This window comes from Danio rerio, chromosome 24 (genome assembly GCF_049306965.1).
Source record: "Danio rerio strain Tuebingen ecotype United States chromosome 24, GRCz12tu, whole genome shotgun sequence".
NCBI lineage: Eukaryota > Metazoa > Chordata > Actinopteri > Cypriniformes > Danionidae > Danio > Danio rerio.
Window position 1 is genome coordinate 27208508 of NC_133199.1, and position 23047 is coordinate 27231554.

General features: G+C 41.1%; 1 protein-coding gene across 4 annotated transcripts in view; it reads right to left on the minus strand.

Moving 5' to 3' along the window:
• Positions 1–23047, minus strand: part of zfhx4 (zinc finger homeobox 4) — an 81107-nt gene that overhangs the window by 47902 nt on the left and 10158 nt on the right. For all 4 annotated transcript variants that reach the window (XM_679268.11, XM_005162749.5, XM_005162746.5 and 1 more), the window contains exons 2-3: positions 11938–14534; positions 10415–10917 (exon numbers count right to left, since the gene is read on the minus strand). In XM_679268.11, coding sequence (XP_684360.5) covers positions 10415–10917; positions 11938–14488 — 3054 coding nt within the window. In that variant the 5' untranslated portion in view covers positions 14489–14534. The remainder of the gene's footprint in view (positions 1–10414; positions 10918–11937; positions 14535–23047) is intronic.

Below are 23047 nucleotides of genomic sequence, written 5' to 3' on the forward strand. Positions count from 1 at the left end.
TCATATGTAATTATGGCTTAGGACATTCCGCCAGCGCATGGCTGTATGGTTAGCTGCTTAGGTCATATAATAATAATAATCATCCTTGCAAATGTATGCCAAGTTAAATAAGTGAATTAGCACAATGTGTCTTTCAGCAGCACACTCTCGTCTGAGGTGGCTTGTGGAAATGCAGTAAAGAGAGCGGGACACACCCCAGGGTCCCGCCAAAATGACTAAAACCCACAACTTCGGCAGCAGCGTCCATCCGCAGTCTTTCATTTACCATAATGGCAATCGGACCAGTCTAGGGTGACATACGCCCCATTTTCTCAAGGACACTGGTTCTGTGGAGATATACTGTATTGTGAATACCTCAGCTAACAATCAGGCCCTCAATATGTCGATGCGTTCTGCGAGTTTGGAACAGTTCATGTAAATATTAGCCAGCCAAGCATGTTCCAAACAGAAATCCACCAAAAACACATAAATCTACTAATCGACAGCCGGCTGGCAGAAAGTCTTAAAAGAACTTCTGTTAGTTTCTTTGAAAATATTGTTTTTCCTCTCTTGTACATTTACATTCATATTAATCTTGTCAAAGTCTGCGTGTGTGTTTTACCAGCATATTAATATGTGGATTGATCCGCGACCTAATATTTCATTGATCGCTGTAAGCGCCAATTCCTGTCAACTCAATATTAAAGCAAACAGCACAGTGGGCTTTGGGAACCAATCATGCCATGGCTTCATGCGTTTCTCGACGAATTGTAAACAGAAGAAGAAGGACGCGTGGAAAGAAATATTTTCCTGCTGTGCTAATGTTGTTGATCTGGCATATATCATTAGGCCTGCAACAATGTTTCTGGGACAGAAATAAATGAATGAAAACTTTAAAACACTACAGGGTTCCTGCATCTAGCCCACTGGACTGTCTGAGTCTATACAACCAAATTTGCAGATGAACAGTGTGGGTGAAGAATAATTCTTAAGTCATGATGATCATATTTTAAAGTCAACAACTTTACTTATCTAAATATCACATTACAACCAAAAACACAGAGGTTGTGTTTCAAAATCGAAGAAGCTGCCTGTCTAGACAACATTTTTACAATCATAAATATAAAATGTTATGAAACCCTGTGCACTGTTTAACTGTTTAATGCAGAATAATAGTCATAATCAAACATTTCAACACAATGCCAGGTCTATGTATACAGGATTAAACATTTATAATTGGCAAAAATGCAAAGCCAGGTGATGACATCCTGCTGTTACTGATTGCTAACCAGATGAATGAATCTCTTGTCTATATAATAGAATCACTGGACTTATACACGAAGCAGGAGCATCAGAAATTTCCATTTCCAAATCACCTTTCACCTCTGTAGTTGATATGGAAGATTAAGAACTGGTCTTTAATCTTTACTCCTCTAATCCTTCCCACCGCTAAGACAAGCATGAGTGTTCGTCTGCTCCTCAAATTGCTTTAAAAGAAAGCAAACTCCCTATGAAAATGGAGGTGTATTTATATTATGGTGATTTAAAATCTGTCGCCTGGACACTTCTCTCCCATTAAATGCACTGACCTTACCATTACCCTTAAAAGCTTCTTCTGTCTCCATCAGAAGGTGAAAAAGACCAGAGGCTCAACCATCATTTTCAAACCACACTATCACTAAAAAAAACTTAAGAAATTGAGCACGGCGGCAAGTCTAAAATCTGGCTTCTCAACAGGGTGTGCAAAGCTTTTCCATCAAATAAAGAGAAACATAATTCTGGAAAATAATAATAACTAAATAAAAGATGGCAAATAAGTCATAAAACTTTCCAAGCTTCAAAATAGCAATGTAGAGAACAAACAGAGGAGAAATATGTGAATCTCTATATAAAAATGATTTTTTAATTATATGCAAAAATATCATAAAATTGATTCTAACAATATTAAAGGTGCAGTTTGTAAGTTTGATACTCAGTGGTTGAATTAGGTATTGTATTCTGGGATCAAAACAAATGTGAGCGCAGGTTGCCAGATTAATGACGTTATCAGGAGCTAGTTTCCAGCCTTAAGGCTGATTTAAACCATGTTCCAACTAAAAGCAACAGTACATGATAAAAAAATATTTGAGATATTATCTAGTATTTGCCTAACCAACAACTCAAATTGATATACTAGAAACGGCTTCTATTTCTCACAGGTGAACAAGATAAACTATGACAATAATCACCTCAGGTAAACCTCATTTGCTTTAATCAGTGTTAAATGCTAACAATGGGAGTTTGAATGCCGTTTTACATCACATTTACTGCCAAACTACTGAAATCAGAAGCAGATTCAGAAAAAAATTAAATTTCAAAAGTTCAAAATAAAATAAACAGTTTGAAATTGAACTTTAGAACTATGAAATAATGCAAACCAACATATACTATATCATTGATTCAGCATGTACATTTAATAATGTTAAAGAGGTTTATTATGTATTAATTAAACTATAAACCTTACAATTTCGCTGGAGTGCAATGCAGTATTCTGTGTTTCTGATGGCTGTATTTAAATTTCTGTCATATTTTGTCTGGTGCAAACAGCCAAATTGCTTATCACTGCAAATCTCGTCACGTAGCGTCTTGATAGGACACACGGTTACAATGTAATCTGATCACCAAACGTTTACGTTCATAATATTTATATTATTTGCTAATTAATAACCACCTCATGTGGAACTCTGAATCTGCGTCTCATTTTGGAGTCTGCTACTGTCCATCGGAGGTTGCATTTTGGTCACGGGCACATGCTTTAAAAGCCTTTCTGAATGCTTTCCACCAAGCAACCCAGGGTGCTGAAATATAATTGGCTAAAGTGGCACTGGGTGGGATAAAAGAACCAAAACAAAGACAGCGTTTCAGCATGTCACACACATTTTCAAAGCAGAATATCTGACTTTAGCATTGATTTTCAGATAAACAAGAATGTTCACTTGGCATGTTCCTTAAATATCTGCAAACATATTATGGTATTTTTTATGCTTTATAAACCTTTACTTACTTTAGAAGAGTCAAAAACTTACAATCAGCAGCTTTAACAACAACAATATAAAAACAATAACTTTGATTTTAAGAAATCATTTTAATCATTACATATTATTAACACATAAGTTTAATAAAATGTAACATCGCAAACTTGATTGTTTTAAGTTGAATTTGGGTGTGCTGCTTTGCTTAATTTCAAATACTACCTATACAGTATGAATAATAAATAATTATATGGTTTGATATAATAATGTGCAGTTTTCTAGAAAATCACCCCTCCCCACACATCTTAGCATATGTTTTTAATGCAAACAAAGAGTTATGAGCTCATAGTCTCAGGTGGGATGCACCAGAAAGGATGATCCATGCGTGTGACCCTCAGCCGGTACAGTGCGCTAGCCTGTAGCATTCGCACTAATTATGATGCATGCTCTATGGTCTGAAATCTTTCCTTTAAAACCTGCCCATGCAAAGATGAGACAATCTCCCACCTCGTGTATCTGATAAGAGCGGAATGAGCCCCGGCTCACCGCTGCGTGTTTTCCCTATTCATACTTTTAAACATTAAACCCTTTCATGTTCCATCTGCCTTCTCCCCTTCCACAACAACATAGAGGAGGGTCCCTGATTTGCATCCTATTATAGGAGGAGGGAAAGAGGGAGGGAGGAAGAGAGCGCAGGGATCACGGAGAGGAGCTTGTTTAAAGAGCCCTGCCTCTTGCTTTGCTGCTCTCACTCCTCAATGGGAGCCCTTCTTAGTCGAACGCTTTGCATATTGCCTACGAAGATCTTCAGGAGTCGAGCCTGTAGGGGTGAACGCTTTTAACCTGTGCTGTATCAAAAGAGTCTGAGTAAATAACACCTTACCCACCCACTAACCCACACATCAAGAGCCGGCAGGGATATATTAAGAACTTTAAATACATACAGGCAAATAGAAATGCTCTAATGCACATAAACACATCAATTCAAACTGCGGTATTGTAAGTCGATGCAACTGATACAGCTAATGCTTCAACCACAGTTTATGCAGTTACTACCCATAAAAGGAAAGCCATTGTTTTTGCACTGAAAAGCCCTAGCCATTGCTTGCATTCCACGGTCCACTCGACATACCACTGGCCACTTTGAAGATTACTGAAATGTTTGCCTTTGTTCTCGGAAAATTACAAAAAGGAGACGGGCTTCTTTTCAAACACACTGCACCTTTAGGTGAACCATTAAAGCATGATATTAAGGGGAAACCAAGGAGAGTACAGTGCATCAGAAAAACACCAACTGGATCTCACAGATGTGCTTTTAACAGGTAGACAAATTCTAATTCGATGGGTTAATTTAACTAAATGTGGAAAAAAAATCATGAGTGTAATCCCAAACAAGTGAGTGGGACTTCTATCAGATCTATTTCAAAGCATTAAGGATTACTAGTAGCAGTCTAATCCTGCTGAACCTAAGGGGAGGTAAATCGTATTGGAAATCCTGGCCAGGAAAGAACAGGAGGTTAAATGAGTTCTTTGCTCTGTAATCGAATATCACACTCTACTTATCTATTCAGTGAGCACCTAATGTTTAAAATCAATTACTTGAGGAATGCTTTCTTGCATTCAGGTCTGTTAATGTGAGCAAAAACTGCCACCCATGACTGCTGCTCTGTCTTCACTCGGGCATCCGTTCTGGGCCGTGGCTCTTATTAAACGACACACGTCAATATTGATCTTAATTCCAATCTTTTCTGCAAACTCTCTCTTTGCCGTTAATTGTTGACCGACCTAATAATTTTCAGAGCGATTCTTTTTTCCTTCTTTTTTTTAAACATGCGGCCTGCATGTAGCTACTTAAATAGAATAACTGGAAAAATAAAGGTTAGCGCTGCAAGAAAAAAGCTCTGCTGAGTTACAGGGGAGACCTCAGGGGAATGTGTGATGTTCAGGCATACATTTATTGTCCAATAATGCTTTCCAGACAAAGTCATATGTTTGCTCTCTGTCTGTGTCTGGAGAGTTAAAACAAAGCTAATTACCTTCAGCCAGCTATTTCACCAAGAATATCATATTATTGCAATTCAAGTCCTTCCACGGCTGGCCTTATCAGAGAACTGTGAGTCATCCTTTGTTAAGCTGGGCTCAAATCCCATGAGAAATGGACGGGTGGAGGGGGGGAGCAAAAAAAGAAGGAAAAAGGGGAAAAAAATGAGTAAAAGAAAGAAAAGGGGTAAAAATGACAAACTCCTGCCACTCTTTGTTCCTGGGAGTGCCACGCTCCCTTCAGGGCTCGGTAAGTCTTGCTATGGTTCCCATACCTGTCAGCCTCAATAGCCTTCACAGTGCCTGCACAGAGACAAATGGGCTGACCTGCTCGGCCTCTCTGACCCAGGGCCAACAGGAAGATCACATCTGGTTATTAATATCAGAGCATCCTCATTTGATTCCCCCGCACTCATCTCTCAAAACGGAAAGGAAAGAAAACAGCAAAGCAGCAAAGACCCAAACCGAGAAGGGGTGCCACACTTTAACACGATGCTTTAAGTTGTCCATCAGCAAACGTTAGTCCTGTGGGGCCGGTGTGGAGTTGACCATCTGCTTGCAAGCGGGGAGGGCATGATGGGAGAAATACCTATTAATATCTATGAGGATTAATGACAGCAGGGCCTAGCTGAAGCCTGGGCTTTGTGTTTGCACCCACACTCGTCTGTCTGTATGCTTTAATTATACCCCCTCCCCCTTGCGCCCTCCCCTGAAAGATTCCCATTGTAATCCGCGTGCAGGTGAAAGACGAGAGCGTCTGAATAATCTGGCCCCGCTGTCGGGTCATAGCGAGAGGCTGAGAGAGTGCTGACATACTTTTATGCCTGCAGAGAGTAAGTGGATAAACGGACGCGTTTGTACGCCTGTGGTTTTGTTTGCGTTCGGAAAGTAAAGCGAGGGCTCACATAAGGTCGTTTGGACCTGTGCAAAGCCCTCTGGTACAGTGGCAGACTGGCTTTTATTGACAAACAGCTGAGGCTGAGCAATGCTTTTCTCTTTTGGCCATTCTCTCTTATCTCCTCCTAGGTTTGGATGCTTCATAAAGGGTAGATGCTATATTTTTGCAGATAGCATATCTGCACATTTGTTGAAAATAATCTTCTAAAGATTGAGCATTTTGCTGCATAATGCTTCAGTGCATAATCAAATAACACATGTTGGTTTTATTTTGGTTGTATACTGTATGTTGTTGGACTTTATAAGTGCTAGTAGCAGAATAACCGATGACCACAGTTTTACCTTCAAATCTCCGTGATTTTTTTAGGGAAAAATAATACTGTACATTATTGGCTGCCCTGAGGGTGTGTAAATCTACTTTTTTGATTGAACTTTGCCTTTAAGATGGCAAAAATTGCTGATACAATTTGTATTTGTTTTTACACCTATACTTGTGTCATTTCTACCTTTTTGGCCCTCCTTTGGTAAAAAAGGAAAGAATATTCTGCAATCTACAGATTAATTTGAACCCAATTACTTTAATAAAATTGTACAAAAACAGTTGACACATTCTCAGAAATATCATCTGTGTTCTGCAGAATGAGACAGAACAAAATACAGGTGTGAAATAACATGAGAATGGTGCTCTATATTAGAGACACTCATTGGAAACCAGCCTGTTTATTTTTTAAATTTGAAAAAAAGCCCCAAAATAAAGCACCATGTGTGCTGAGCAACAGCACCAACGATGATATTGATGCTATATGAGGGGGTATGCGAAACAGACCCTCCTCATTCCTCAATAGCACAATGGCTTTTTATGCAAATACCCTCAACTCAATCTCCTGTCCATTTTAGCATCAGATCGGGGAAATGACAGACAATAATTTGAGCTGCATATATATGGGGCATTTGATTTTCAAATGAGGAGGAGTGAGGCTGACCTTCAGTAATGAATGTGCTGTAATATAATGTGCCCATCAACCGGCAGCCATCTTGGTTTAGAAAGACAGAGTAAAAGAGAGAAAGGAAAAAAGGTGGGATGAGAAGGAAAAAAATATTTATAAAAAGGGGATTTTGATAAATCTGAAATTCTATTCTCCTCCCTCTCTTCTATGCTCCCCTCTTTTAATTTCCCCTCTCATTTCCCTGCCCTGACCAATGGTGTTGCCACCCGTATCATGGATAATGAGATGGGCTATCTGCCTCTCCCTGGGGACAAGGCCATGGAAAGCCAGTTGCTACAGCTCCATCTCCTCGTCTGCCTCCTCCAGAAAGAGGTGCATTATGTGTGCCACGGCCCCTGTGGCTTAAAACGAGACAAGGAAGGGGAAAAAAGACAGGAGGAGGAAAATTCAAATATGGAAATAGAACCTTGGATTTCATACAAACAGAAAATTCTGCTTGACTGATGACGGATGCTCTGAAAGGGGGTTGCCTGCTGTAATTAAGCAGTTCATAGCTCCTGACGCTCAACTAGGGGATACACACTGGACATCCTTGTGTGTGCTGCACACAAGCCTCCAGAGAGAGGAAGTACAGAGAGAGAAAGGAATAGACAAACAGTGGGGGAGGGAAAAAGGGAGATGGAGTGGAAGATAGAAGAGAAGAGCACAGCGAGGACCACCTGGTGAACAGGTGCGGGTTGTATCTGCCTTTCCTCTGGCTTCCAACACATTGACCATGAACATTCTTGGCTATAAATGACCCAAATGCCCAGCGCAAATCAAGTCTTTGGAGAAACACACATTTCTCACCGTTCCTTAATCAAGCGTTACACCGCTTTTGAATGGCCTTGACAGATTTACACTCGACTACATCTGGGTTTATTTGAGTGCTTATTAACGATAATTGTATAATGGCAATAAATCATTATTGTAAGCTAAAGCCAAACACTAAGAGGTTAAGAATGTGCATTGTATTTATTTTAATAGCAAAACGACTTCGTAATATTGAAGAAAATCCAAGGCTGTCTAAGGTGTGGGCTTGGGAGCTTTAAAACCACCTATGAGAAGCTGTAGCCTTGCACAGAAAAAGAGAAAAAAAAAAGCACTGCTAATGTAATTTAAGTTGTTTTTTAATGTCTGGAAAAACTGAACTCCCCTCTACAAAAATGTCGGAGGTACAAAGCTTCAATAAAAATACTGAATATGCTTTTTGTTTGTATCCTCAATCATTTTGGGCCATAAAGATACCTTGTGTTTAGGGGCCCATATGGAAAGGTCATCAATACTTTGTTCTTTAGTGCGCTACCCTTTCACCTTTAAACATAAAAGCCGAGGTGTTTTTCTGGTCAAATAAAGAAACCTCTTTTTCTTTTTCCCAACATTTACTACCAAATATACATGATAGAAACGGCCTGGTTCCTGCCAAAAGCATTAGAAGCCCCATCTGTAGAACAGATTTCCCTCTCTCTGAGTAAAGGTGGGGGCGCAAGGAGATGAGAGAGCCAGAGCGAACCCCCTCACCCCCTCTGTGTCAAATGGACACCCATTTTTCTCCATCAAAATTTAGCCCCATCACCTGCTCTGACACTGTGAGCCAATAAAACTCAAATGGGTGGGAGTCCATTTGAGTGCTAATGCCTTATAGTTTAAACCTCAACAAGTACTTAAACTTTTAACAAAAACATAAAATCCACACACAGTCTCTGTTTGGCTAGATCTTTCACATTTCTAAAGGAGAACTACAACTGTCAGGACCATTTTAAACCTACATATTCTCCATGGACATCTATTGTTCTAGATAAGAATGCAGGTGTCAAAGATGCTCCTGAAAATTCAGGTAAACTGTAATTAAACCTTTCAGAATTAATACAAACAATCATGTCAATAATCAGGCAGTGACCCGACCACACGTGCACGTGAAGAAACAAATCTACTGTGAGACTTACTAAGATCATAGCTAAGCCAGGCCTTTCTCTTTCTCTAATCTCCAATCTATTTGTCTTTCGACGTGATCTGAAATGCTCTCTGTTGCCATGGAGCCTTTTTATTTGCTTAGAGAATTAGCCAAGCCCCCTGACCCCCCACCCCTTTCTAAACTGCTAAGGATTTCAAAACATTCCCATGGACTGTGTCTTTAATGCCAGGCCTCCAAATACCACATGCGATTCTTTTAGCCATGTATTTGCCTCATGCTGACTTCACCCATTGGAGGATTTGCTCTTTGTTGTTTAGTTACTTGCTCTGTGTTTCTAACACTGTCTGAATATATTAATAACACGAAGCAGCTTAAAGTCCTATTTATAAAAAAAAAAAGACCTACAAGTCGAAACGTACCATTTATTATTCTCAGAAGGCTTTTTTGAGCATTCAGTTCTGACCTAAATCATTTTCAAGAGTGAAAAAAAGTTTTTAAAGGCCCTTTTTTGAATGAATATATGCACAATGCGGTCAAAGTAATGAATTGTTCCCATTAATGTTATCATTCCAAAGTTCCCAATTGCATATGCAGCCCAGCCACTGTCAGCTGCTAAAATCACTTTTCTAAATATACAGCGGAGTCCGGCTTACGAGCACACACAAGTCAAAAGTGACTAATGCTGGTCAATAGATCCTCATTAAGTTAATACAGTTTATCCAGAGGAGTCCACTAATGTGTCTGGGATGTGATGCTGGTCTATGATTTCAGGATGTTAGTATTATTGTTTCAGGCAATCACACAAGTCCAGTAAGTCAACACCCAAATGCACTTAAGAACAGGATGAAGCTGCAGTGGCCTCTGTTCAACCCCCACTGCTGTGGATCAGTTATCTGCCTTAGGCCTGGAGCGATGCCGTAAAATATGACCCGCAAATCAAAAAGAGAAGGTCGACAACATCAAAACATGACTTGTATGTTTAAAAAAAAAAAAAACATGGGGTAATCTAAAAACAAAAAAGATTTATTTTCTTTCATACGCATGCAGGTGGACAAAAACAAACGGTCATGATCAAAATTTGTCAGCTGTTCACATTTGTTGTTATTTACTGGCTAGTAGGGCAGCTTTCTTGAAAGGTTCAAATTCAGCAAAGCGCTATAACAGCAACCAACTGTTTAAAATATTGATATTTCTAGCATAAATTCAATTAGGTTTGATTTTTGAAAGGCATCATGTAAACAGGCTGACTGGCATATACCTGTCTTTACAGGAAAGAGAGCAGAGGAAACTGGGAAAGGGGTGAGCATGGATGGCCTAATCAATTTTTCAGCTGGACTAATCATCAGACATTATTTTAAAAAACCACATACACACACACACTAAAGGTGCTAGAAATGAAACGCCCACTATTTGTGTTCTCTTGACCATGACCACTGAATTATCTGTCCGACTCAACGCTGTCAAATACAGTGACAGCATACATATAATGCAATACAGGTAAATATTAACTTAAGTGACACTGAGAACATACAGAACTAGGACAGTGGGTCATGACACAGTTCAACACAGAGTAAAGCATTACTGACCTTGTAGACCTTTAGCGCTGCTTCGTGCCTCTGGTTGGTCGCATGCAGTCTCAGCTTCTCCACACTGTTGCTGTAGTAGTCGCAGGCGTTGCACTTCAGGTGCACAGGATTGCCGATGGCAATGCACTTGAGACGCCACTGGTTGGCTTTGCCACCTTCCTTGATGTGAGCCACCAGCTGATACTTCTGCATGTGTTTGTCGGTCTTGCAGTGAAGCTGGAAATTGGCCTTGAGCTGCGTGTTGTAGTTGCACAGCTTGCACTGGTAGACGTCTCCCATCACGGCCCTCCACTCCTCTTCCGGAAGCGATCGCTCCGTGGCCACGTGCCCGCTGAGGGCCTCCAGGCTGTCAGAGCTGAATTTGTTGCACACTGCGCACTGGAAGAGTTTCAGCAGCGGGTCGTTGATGCAAGGTGACAGCTCCCCAGCAGAGAGGACGGACAGGTCATCACCCATTAGCTGACCACTCGCAAGACGCAGCTCCGCAGGCAACTCATTATTTACTGCGGGGAGAGAGAGAGAGACAGAGAGAGAGAGGGAATGAGAGGGAGAGAAGGTGGGGCACAGTCACAGGGAGGAGAAATAGAGAAAAGGTTTTTTTTTTATTAAATGAAATTTAAAAAGAGCTGAGAGAGTGGTGTAGGGCACCCTAACAAAAGGATTTGATAAAATAAAGCCCCAGTAAGGAGTATGGCTTTTATAAAGCCTTAACTATAAAAAGCTATAATAGGATTGAATCAGGATCAATTACAATCATCCCTTTCAAGTTCTAAACTCCCTCATCAGATAGCTTTAATTACTCCTACTAGGCATTCTAGAGTTTGTACTCAGGCATGTTTTTTCCCCTCTTTTAAGACATGAAACTGATCGATATAAAATAAGCCTGCCTCAATACTAGTTCTAAAAATTCAAATAATAAGAAACAGATCATCTTACATCTAATTGTAATTTAGTCCTTTGATCTCTACACTTTTAGAAGAAAACTAGATCATTTTCTATACTCTCAACCCTCTGGTAAAAAGCTTTGAAAGTTAATAATTACACAAGAGCAAGACAAGGTACTAATTTTGCATTTTGTCAAAGAGAAAATTTCTGAGTTGCTGGATGAAAGAGGATTTTGTTTTTCTGTTGAAACAATATTTATCGACACACTAATGCGTGCATGTCAGTCTGTACTAATTATGGAGGTAAAATTCTTGAAATTAATGCACAAGGCTATTGGCTTTCAGAAACAGAAAGATGCTTGGTCTTGATCGACAAAGTGAAAGAATAAAACTGCTGCAGCTAGTGTGTGCTGGCAATGTGCTCTCTGCAGTAAGTGTTAAGAAGAGGTTTTTCTGGGTGGAGCGAAGAACAAATCTAAAGAAAATAGGGAAACAGGTTCTCACACAGCATCACAAATCACAGAACAGGTCGGGAGTAGGATTCAATAATGACAGGAGTAAAAAGACCAGAGTCAGTGAAGGAGAGAGAGAGAACAAAAGAAAGTGAGTGACAAGCATGTCCAAGGGAAAACTACTCACCATGACCAGGAGTCAGCGCTGCTGCAGTGCTAGGGTCAAGCTGGAAGGGGTTGATCATCATCTGTGGGTCTGAAGGGTTCTCCAGTTTCATCCCGGTGAGGCCAATGTTCTGGGCCAGGTAGTACTGGTAGAGTTCTGCCTCAGCAGGCGCCAAACCCAAATGGAGGTTGTGCTGGATTTGCTTCATGTTCTGCTGAAGCAACATCATATTGTGCATGTGTTTCTCACTTGTCATGTGAATGCGCAAGTTGCGTGCCACATTGGTCTCATAATCACAGACCTCACATCGCCACGTGGGTTTCTGTTTGGGCTTGGAGGGTGAGGGAGTGCCACATCCGGTCAGACTTGTGTTCGTCACAGGAGTGGTGTGGTTATAGATGGCTTCAGTTCCTCCGTTCTGCAATGTCTGCACATTGTTGAGGTGCTTGTCCGACTGCATGTGTATGCTAAGGTTGCCTTTGGTAGTTGTTGAGTAGTTGCACACCTCGCAGCGGAAAGGTTTGTAGCCGCAGGTGTAGCTTTCGCCCCTGGCTAGTCTTGGGTGAGGCTGGCCTGTGCGGCAATAGACACAAGAGCCTCCAGACTCTGGGTGCTTCTCCTTCATGTGAGCATCCAGGGTCTGTTGGTACTTGTAATGCCAATTGCATTTGGGACATTTCAGCGTCTTGCAGGAGTTCCGTGAGTGCATCATGGTCATGTGACCACCAAGTGACCGTGAAGAACCTAAGACAGTGTCACACTTTGGGCATTCAATTCCACTTCCAGGAGAGCCTTCTCCTGGGCCAGGGGTGCCAGGGGTGCTGGGAGTGGCAGCATGCTGGTGCAGAGGGCCTGGGCTTTCATCATCTCGTCGCATCAGGTCAAGAGGAAGAGATGGCGGACTGCCACCCCTGCCACTGATGGAGTCGCAGCTGTCTTTGCTGCCTCCACTAGTAGAGTCATTGCTGTAGTCCAAGTTGGCAGCAGCATGCTTTGTCTTCTCAAAGTCATTGGCAACAGTCACAGAGGAAGTAGTACCCCTTTCAGTAAATTTTAGCACACTGGACGATAAAGGAGAAATGCTTTGGTTTAAGAGAGGGAAATCTTTGCTACTGGTACTATCCTCAAGTTCACAAACACCATCGTCATCAAGCTCATTTGAATACATGTCTTCCTCCTCAGCGTCGGCAACATCTCTAGGCTCGCTTTTGATGGGGAGCTCACCATTTGCATGCAAAGTGCTAAGGTCCTTTTGCCGTTCACAGTTGCTCTCCTGATCCCTGTACCCAGCCCCTGGTGACGAGCGCTGGAGAGACACAGAGCTGACGGGGGACTTGAGAGCCGAAGTGGCCATGACCCCGAGGTTCAGTTCAGCCTTTGGCATCTGGGCACTTCTGGGCGACTGGTCTGCAGAAGATGCCAAACTGGCACTACCTTTCAGAAAGGCAAAACCAGCCTGTAGGGAATCACCGTTTTCCATGTGAAAGGTGTTCCACAGGCTGCGAATGCCTGGATCAGGGCCCATGAAGTTTGCAGTAGAAAAGTGTGGTAACATAGAATTGTTTTTTTTTGGTTCCAGAAAGCTTATAAGAGGTTCTTTGTCTTTACCAATGCCCTGTATGATGGCAGAGACATATTTATTACTAAGGAGCTTTTGCTCCTGCTCATTGAGGGTCATCCGATGATCATGCACAGCATGGGTTACAAATGACCTACTATAACCAAAAGACAACTTGCACAAGAAACACATCAGAATAGGTTTCCTTTTCCCATCACTAATGCAACCATCAAATTTAGACAAGTCCACATTGTTTGGAACATCTTTGGACACACAGGAGTTTTTGGCTGCACCATCAATGGTAAGATAGTCTTTATCACTCTTGTGTCGGAGATCGTAGACACGGAAACTGTGCAACACAGGACCTTCTCCTGCTAATGCTGAGGTATTTGGGAAAGCCTGATCGGCCGTAAATGGTTTCCCGAGGGATGAAGCGATGTGAAAGGTATTGATCACTTGTGGATAAAAGGACATGGGGGCTGTGGCCGACTGCTCAGTCTTGTCCCCTGCAGCAGTTTGGGAGTTTGAAAACAGTGCTGGGGAGAAGAGGCTTTTGACCCCTGACTGGGCATTCTGACCACCTTCTTTGGAGTCCTCAAGAATAAAAGCTGAGCCATCTGGCTGGTAAACTATCTCTCCTGTCAGGTTCTCTACATCGCTGTCCTCAAGGTCACTGACCTCGCTTTCGTTCTCGTCCTTCAGAAGAGGAAGGCGAGCATTCGGGCAGTGGTGCTCCATGTATTTTTGTAAACTCGAGAAGGAAGTGGCACATTCGTTGCAGGGGATCTCTTTAGTGGCCGTGCCTATCGCATTCTCTGCACTCAATCCCGATGCGATCTCTCGAAGGCTCTCCTCCGTCCTCAGGTTGTCATCCGCAGGGCTGTTTTCCTTGTCAGGCTCCATCCCAGGGACTTTCTCTGGCACCTCATTATCAAGATGTGTCGTCTCACGTAGCTTTGATATCTGCTGCCCATTTTCCTGCCTTAAGAGAGAAGGGGAGTCACAAGTTTCCATGGTAATCGCTACATGGGGATCTCATTTCATCCAGCCTGTCAGGGACCTGCATAAATAAAAAAAACAAGAGAGAAAAGACATTAGAACGTGTATAATGATGGCGGACCTGATATTCAGCAAGTACTGTCCTTGATGTTTTAGAGAGAATTCTTGTGTGGCAATTACTCATGAATTAGCTCAGAAATGAGCAGCAGTTATGGAAAATAGAAGCTTGATGTTTTTCAATGCGCAGACAAGCACTGATTTTAGCTGAGGTTAACAAGAGGTTTTGATTGTTAAAAGAAGTTTGAGTATTAGACTTTCTCAATAACTAGAGTACACCAGTCCACTGCCACACAAAAGCTTCTGAGAGCCCCTTTATAACTGCAACATAATTACAATAAGCAAAGTAAAGGGGGAAGGACCACCACATTCAAATCATGATCATTTTGGCAGAGATTGGCAGTATCTCTATGTTATTCAGTAAATCAGCTTACTCCAAATCTTCCCTATGAGTGATCCCCCAGCAGGTATCTAACAGGCCCTGATTAAGCAGCCATCCAAATTCTAACCTACGCTTTGGCCTCTCTGACAATCACCCCAACCTCAAATTAATATTTAGCACATCCAGTCCAGTCACCCCAGGAGAGCCATCTCGCAATTTCTTTTCACTTTTTTTGTTTTTCATTTTTCATCCTTGGCAGCTCACAAAAACCCAAGCACACAATTTGAAATACCATTGCGATGTTATCTATCCTGGATGGCTGCCCATCTCCCAACCGTCACTGCCTCAATCAGGGGCTCTCCTGGCTTTCACAAATCATACGCGCACCTTACTGATGAAAACCCTTCAGTCATATTTTTTTCTAAGACCACAGACAATTTATTCTCAAGGCTGGCAATGCAAAAGACTGAGACTCGGCACATAAGTTTGGATGCAGAATAGAGTTGGATCTAAAATGTATGTGCCTACCATGCCCAACCACAGAGAATAAGGCCCAGAGTGTAAAGAGAAACCCAGCTGCTCCAAATTTCAGGGTGATATCTATGTCTGCAAAAGAGGTAGAGATTTGTGGAGAAGGCCAACAATGACAGGCTTGCATCTGCTGTGCTTTCAATTAAAATGAAATACATTGAAGACAGACTCTGAATTTTAAAACAGCAGCCCTGTCTGTCATGCCAGGCTTTATTTTCTAATTATTCTCAAGAATATAGGAAATCTGATAATAGCTTATTGAACACGATGCAATTTGGAAAAGTACTTTTTTGCCCAAATGTAAATAAGGGTGAAAGATGATATAAAATTAAACAACAATTACAGCCATGCCTTCCCTACCAAGCTATGTTCAATTCATTTTTTTGTGATACCTATTCTGGTACAAAGCAATTTTGGGATTAATTTAAATGCGTCTTGGCTTAATATGCTTGGTATATTAATATAAATAATATAGCAATTATAATATTTTACCGCTTCAATAATTCAGCTAACAGAAGGAATCACACACAGAAATAAAAATGTATATAAGCTATAACAAGTAAAAAACGTAAAATATTATATTCTATTTTAATTATAATTTGGATAATAAACAAAATGGTGGGGGTGATCTGCACAATGCACTGCTGTGAAAAAGACCTGATTGCTCCCAAATGCCCTGAGAGCAAAACTGTGCAGCAATTAGTGCTAAATTAGCACCAATTAGAATTAGCTGCACACAAAAAGAGGGGAAAAGTGTGTCTGTGTATGTGTGCAGTGGCATAGTTGTGGAGGGGGGGGTCATTTATGCAAGCCAAGAGGAATGTACATCTCCAAAAACACACGTTTGGCAGGGAAGCGGGGGCTAGATTACAGTGTTCTCCTGTGATAATTTCTGCATCTCTCGGTGTAAGATCACAGAGCCAGCAGCTGTGCCTCCAGGGCCTGTGGGCGCTGGGTGAGTGTGTGAGCCGCACACAACATTCCAGCGACGTTAACACAAAACCCACTGCACATCATAAAACAAGCAACCTTCACAAAACACACACTCTCCCTCATGTGTCTACCTTGTCAGCGGCTGCCTGTGATTTGTTTCTGTTTGAATTCAGACTTTAAAAGGTATCAAGTGCAATATGGAGGCTGTAATTATACAACCAGCTTTTCTTTTTCCTTTCTTTCAGGGGGCAGAGAAGTAGAATTTATGCAGGGATGTTGTGTGTAACCATGTGTGTTTGTTGCTTTCCTTTGGATCTGTATCGCTTAATGCAGATCCGGACATAAAACAGGCAGTTTGAGATGAATTATGCATTCCTTGACACTTGAAGTGTTGAGAGAGATGCCTCCTCTGGATTTGCCTGTGTCTCTACATTTTTGGCTATGCATGTGAATCATTACATGGCTATGAATTATAAAGTAAGGCACAAAAGAGCTAAACAGCTCAGAGCTACGCTTGTTTTGATACAAGGCAAGTATCCGGGGATGATGAGAGCCCCCCTGGCTTTCATATTGATATTTTGCATCATACAATGTTTCATTGACAATCATCCTTGTAACTTAAGCGTGCACCCATCAATTTCTGATCCCAAAAAAAAACTACTGTTTGCTACACAAGTCAGAGCGTATTATCCAGACATCCTCGAGATGCCTGATGATCTGACAAAAATGGCATTAAAAGAATCACATGCATTCTTCAAACCAACAGAAAAGACGATGTCAATAGTTAACGTTTTTTACCACCCAAAAAGACTTTAAAACTAGTCTTAAGTGCGTACTTTCTATTAAAAGGTGCTCTATGTTCTTTTTGACTGTTTTCTTTCTCTGTTAACACCTTTTCTATACACTGTTCTACAATTCCTCCAACGTGTTGTAACGTAACTGTGAAACAGCTTTTCTTTCTCTTGTCTTACCATCTTTCTATTCGACTAAAAAGCGAAGGCTACAAAAAGAAGAAAAAGCGAAAAAAACAAATACTAAGCTCTTTTTCTTGGAACCGAAAGAGCGCTCTCTCAAAACAATGAGGACAGATCTCACTGCATGGAAATGGCTCCCGTTCCCATTAGAAGAAAAAAGATGGCAAACAGTGTTTCTACCTCTGTTTTTTAATTAAGACTGTCTCAGCTTCCCTCTCAGTGCTCTGTGGAGACGCTGCCTGTGAAGTGATTAAAAAGAATGTGATCTGATCAAGAGATGGGAATAATGGAATAGGAATGCTAGGTTTACCCGAGTGCTAAGACTCCCCCCTGATCTAACCCACCCGCCCCTCTAAGGAAAAGGATTTCACTCACCCTTTCTACCCTAAATAGTTTTTCAGGACGTCTCTCTCTCTCTCTTTTTTTTTTGGAGACAGACAAACGTTAAACGTTAGCATGCACATGTGTCACGCGTTACTGAAGTGGAACTGCAATATGAGTGTGAAAGAAATAACAGGAAAATAGGTAAAATGCCTCAGAATTATATCCGATTTAGGAAAGGTCACCCCAGCCTCTGCTGGGGCTTTTCTCAACACCAAATCCTCTATCAAAATGTCATAGTGAGTTAGGGAAAGACAAAGGAGAGTCACAGCATGCAAACTGCACATATATCTAATCCTAACAAAGCCATGAATGGACCTTCACAAGTCTAATTATACTTGTTTATTTGTTGCCATGCAGAAAGAACTGATGAAAAATCCATCAAAGTGGTATTATCCAAACATCAAGAGCTTCTCTGGCCTCCAAGGACACCAGGAGGCTTAATTCTTTCTTGTTTAAGTCCAAAAAGAGAGAGAGAGAGAGAATTGCAAAGGGGAGAGAAAAGGGGGGGGGGGCGGTTTTGCATGACCCTTTTTTCACAAAGGCTTTTCCCGACCCTGTTGATGCCCAGAGGTGTAACAGTAGAAGCAGGATATCTCCCCTGTGCCATAACCACATTTAAGGGACTCATTTTCAATACACAACATATCATTACTGTCGGGTGTGGCAAATCCACATCAGCAGAAAGACATTTATTTAGCTGTTGTACAAATTACCTTTGTGTGGCTGACGTTTAACAAAGAATCGCAATCGAAAACAGGAATGAAAAAGTGTTTCGAACGTATCCCACGACTTCAAACGAGACATTTTAAATGAGGGGAAAAACACTGGTCCATACCACTCCCTCTACCATTTGCAAACTTTTAACAGGAGAGGCCCGTATCAAAGGGAAACATAATCTACATAGCTAATGTCTTTTCTCAATTCAAAGGAGAGAAGGCTGCAATTTCTCCTCGCTGGCAATCTGGAAACACTCTGGAGTTAATTACGCCTGATTCGAAATGAACCACACAAACAAAGGCCAGTCTATGTCCAGACTATTATACTGCATTAACCGGCTTTAAGCTTCCTGCGGATCATTCCGAGGCTCTTCCATTACCCTCCCCTACCGTCCCGACACGGAGAGAAAATGCCTGCACACCCCGGATTAATGAAAAGGAGCGTAAAAAGAATGTGTGACGACCTCTCCCGACACAGTGCAAACTTTCAGTCCAAGTCACCAAAAAAAGGGGAGAAGGTAATTAAGTTTGAAAGAAAAGGTCCTTGCCACAAACAATGAGGCTGTGTCTCTGGAGGAGCGCAGGGGGCGAAAAAAATCATTAACATTCTTTTTCAACTGAGAAAAAGAGAAGGAGGGGAAAGGGGAACGTATGCTGGCAGGTTCCCCACTAGTGTTCCTCTTTAGCCTTTTTTTCACCCCACATCTGGTTTCACATCTTCTCTGGTGCCCGTATCCACGTGATAGCAGATCATCCCTTTAATCCCACCTCCCTCTCTCACACTTCAGCTTTGCCAAGTTAACATCAACAGTTAACGTAGAGACGCATATTTGCCCACCTGAGACCCATCAGGCATGTTTTCAGTGTGTGCTTTGCTAAGAGAAATAAGCCAGATGCAAATCAGTGCGTCGCCCCTGGTGAGTCTCATGACTTAATTAGTAAAGCAGATATGGTGTTTACTCTTACAGTAATGACACACAAACAAATAGAAGTAGAGGATATGACTAGAAATGCACATTTCACCGAGGAGGCACTGACTAAAATTAGACTTGTTTTCTCTGATTCATTGGCTTGACGTGAATTCATCTCGTGATCTTTCTGTTGTCCGCACAAGCACGAGTGATGAATATGTTTGCTTTATGCTTTTTCTCTCTCTCTCTCCCTCTTTGCAGGAGGGGGAAAAAAAGTTCAGAGCTTTTTCCCTTTGTGTGCGTGTGTTGTGTGAGTGTGTTTTTTTTTTTTCTGTTTTCGACAAGAAAAGCAGAGAATCTAATTGTAGCTTTGCCAGTCCGTGTTCAGTAATCACCCTCTTTGTCTAGTTTTTGCAGAGCAGGATTAGAGTTAAAATGATGACTGACTAATCCCTTGATTTCCCTGTGCTAAATAAATATTAATCTACTGGTCAAACATGTTCTTGTGAAGCACAATACATACAATATGAAAGTGCTTACCAGTTACATAAACGCAGTTTTGATGCACATCTGTTTGAAAGCACTTCCCCCTTTCGATACAAAAAAATAAATAAAGCAGAATTAAAAATGTCAATCCTGCAATCGAAGTTGTTGGAACGAGCGATGCTAACATTATGGAACGAAAACCGTTTTCAAGGTATACCACTATTTGGAAAAGTCAAAAGTCAATGTTTTAAAACCAAAACCAAAATTTTCCGTTCCTAAGGTGTGTGTAAGATTTTTTTATTTACATTTTTTGTTGTTGTTGTTGTTGTTGTTATTGTTTTTAAGGACAACAGTATCTCCAGCAGAAAAGATAACCAAAGATGCCACTTTAAACTGTGAAGAAATCTGTGTTTTAAAAAACAAATGAAGACAGCAGAAGTCAATGATTCATTTGAATTATTCAGCCTGACATGTTTACTGCTCCAAAATATTTTCGATCTTTCAAAAAAAGAAAATACATTGCTTTCAAAGGGGAAAAAAATCGTTTTTTACCCAAACATTTAAAAAGAATATATTTTAGAGCAGTAATCACAATACGGTGAAACATTGATATTTTTATCCAGGGTCATCATACCGTCAGAATCCTATACCGGCCCATGCTAACTCACACAATCATGCTTCAAATGAACCAAACGCATGCTTCAAACATTATTATATTGATATACAGAGGTGAGGAACAAACACTAACCGCACAAAGTCAAACGCAGGCCACATATTTCACCTCCAAAAAACACACAGGAGGGGATGATTTCACCATTTAACAAGCCATCTAAAAATATACCCTGTTAAGCCTGTCGGACAGGTGTTATATTTCTGTGGTTGTCCTCTATTAACTAACTTTAACCTGATGAATGTTTTGACACGCTACCGCATGGGCCGGGAGCAGAAAACAGACGCCATTTGGAATTAGAAGCTGCTTTTCGCTCGCAGATTTTGACCTTTCTTTGCTGTCATTTTCCCCAAGAAACAATAAAAGTTTAAAGTTCAAGCTGCTCAGTAAAGAAGGAGCATCCAGCCTGCTGGTCCTGTAATTATCTAGTATTATAAACATAATCACAGGCCAGGTATCCCTGCATGCATTCCAACGCCGCTAGCTATGTGCTAACCCAAGGAATTTCACAAAACATGTCAAACAATCTATTAAAGCATGAATTACTGCTAACTAACTTCTCCCGTGCAGGCCTTAATGCCTTTATATGGCAGCACAAGAAATCGAGCTCCAGATCTCCCTAATTTCTGGAGCCAGAGAATTACTAATTAACTTAAGGTTTGGCCCTATATTTAATTAGAGAGCTCTCCAAATGAACTTTAGACCAAAGGCATTTGCTTTTTAAACAAACTCTGTTCTGACAGCTGTTGTGAGTTTACCCTTGTATGCCCACAAAAAAACATTTATTTTCAGAGCCATCATGGGGTCATTATTTCTTTAAGAAGGAACTAGAGTGCTCCGCTTGAAAAGTGTACACTTTAATTGGATTTCACTCCAAACAAACAACTGTCAGATGTAATTAGAATGAGTTGAAATTAGGGCCACAATATTCCATTATCAAATAAACGGAATGTCACGCAAACTACCGATTCAATTTTCAATGTTAATTCCGACGAATCTGGCAGTCACGTCGCTCTGTCTGCTTCCTGCAATCACCAGACGAAATGACGCACGTAGTAAAATGATTAATGTAGCTTTTTTTTTTTTTTTTTGACTCATTAAAAAAAATCATTAATTTAATGGTGTGGTATAAGAGAGCCAAAAATTGTTTCTTTCTCAGATGAAAAGGGCAAGAGACCGAAAAAAATATCTGTGAGCAGTGCTAATGAAGAGAAACATTAAAAGAGTCTGTGGTTATTGCCACTTATGCCATTTGAAAGCCTATATGGGCTGCTTTGGCCCGGCTGTAACATTATCAGCACGCTGCAGCGGGGAAGGCCACATTGTGTTATGCTTTTCAGATCGCTAAGGCCTCAACAAGACACTGGGGGTATTTTAAGGTCAATGACAACCTAGCAGAGAAAACAAGCTCTGGATCAGCATAACCACCAACTAATTAAAGCAAAGAAAACACATTATACCTACAGCTCTGAATGGTAATAGTCAGGGGGAAGAATGATTTGTTTTGCTATCAAATGCCATGCAGTAATAAGCATAAAGCTGCGGTGAGGGACTGTTTTGAAATGCAAAGCCCAGATGCGAGCGCATGAAATGGCACATATACATTTGTTTCAACAAATCTCGCAGACTCGCTTGGCATTAGATGGAAAAGAAATTTCTTAAATATTCCTCTAGCCTTACATCCATCATCAGATTTTACAGCCCTCTGGTCTGCCGTTCATATGCATCGCTTGATCTTCCCAAAGGCCTCTGATTTGATTTTATATGAAACACCCCAAAGGACCTCAATTTTCCTTAATGCTTTTTTCATACGCTTTCCATAGGTCCTTTTTATTACACTTTCTTTGATTGTCCATAACTTAAATGGTTATGAGCACGACAAGCCTGGCACCCGATTGTCTCCGTATAACTGAAACACCCCCCCAAAAAAGACAAGGTAAAGCAGAAAAATCATTGTTTCTTCAAAAGCTCGAAATACGGCCATTATCTATTTTCTTTTATACTCAATGCAATACTTTGTTCTTTTCATTCCACAACGTGAGCTCCACAAGCCGCACATTTAATCTCGTTCCGTCTCTACGCGTCATTAAAAGTTAAAAGACGAGGACCCACGCCGGGACCTTGAGCACCCACACAAAACCAGCCTTCAGTCCGTGCCACTCATCTGCACTGATGGAAAGTCTAACCCCCTTTAAAGCAAATAATTAAAGATGATTCCAACGCACATGCCAGACCAGAGCGAGACAGGATATGAGAAGTCTAGCATTAACCAAATACTTCTCCGGGGACTTCTTTTGCTCAGCCTCCGGAGTAACACAAACAGTAGGCCAGTGTCATGTCTGGAAATCTGCTTCTTCATACACACAGGTGGAACAGCCATGTTAATATCCTCATCACAGGGCCAGATGAACTAAGCGGCATGAATATTCATGAGGGCAGGCTCTCATTTATCTGTTTACATAAGGCACTACCGGTCATACATATTCAATTATGGTCTCATCCCTCTCTTGACGACTAATAATGGGCTTGT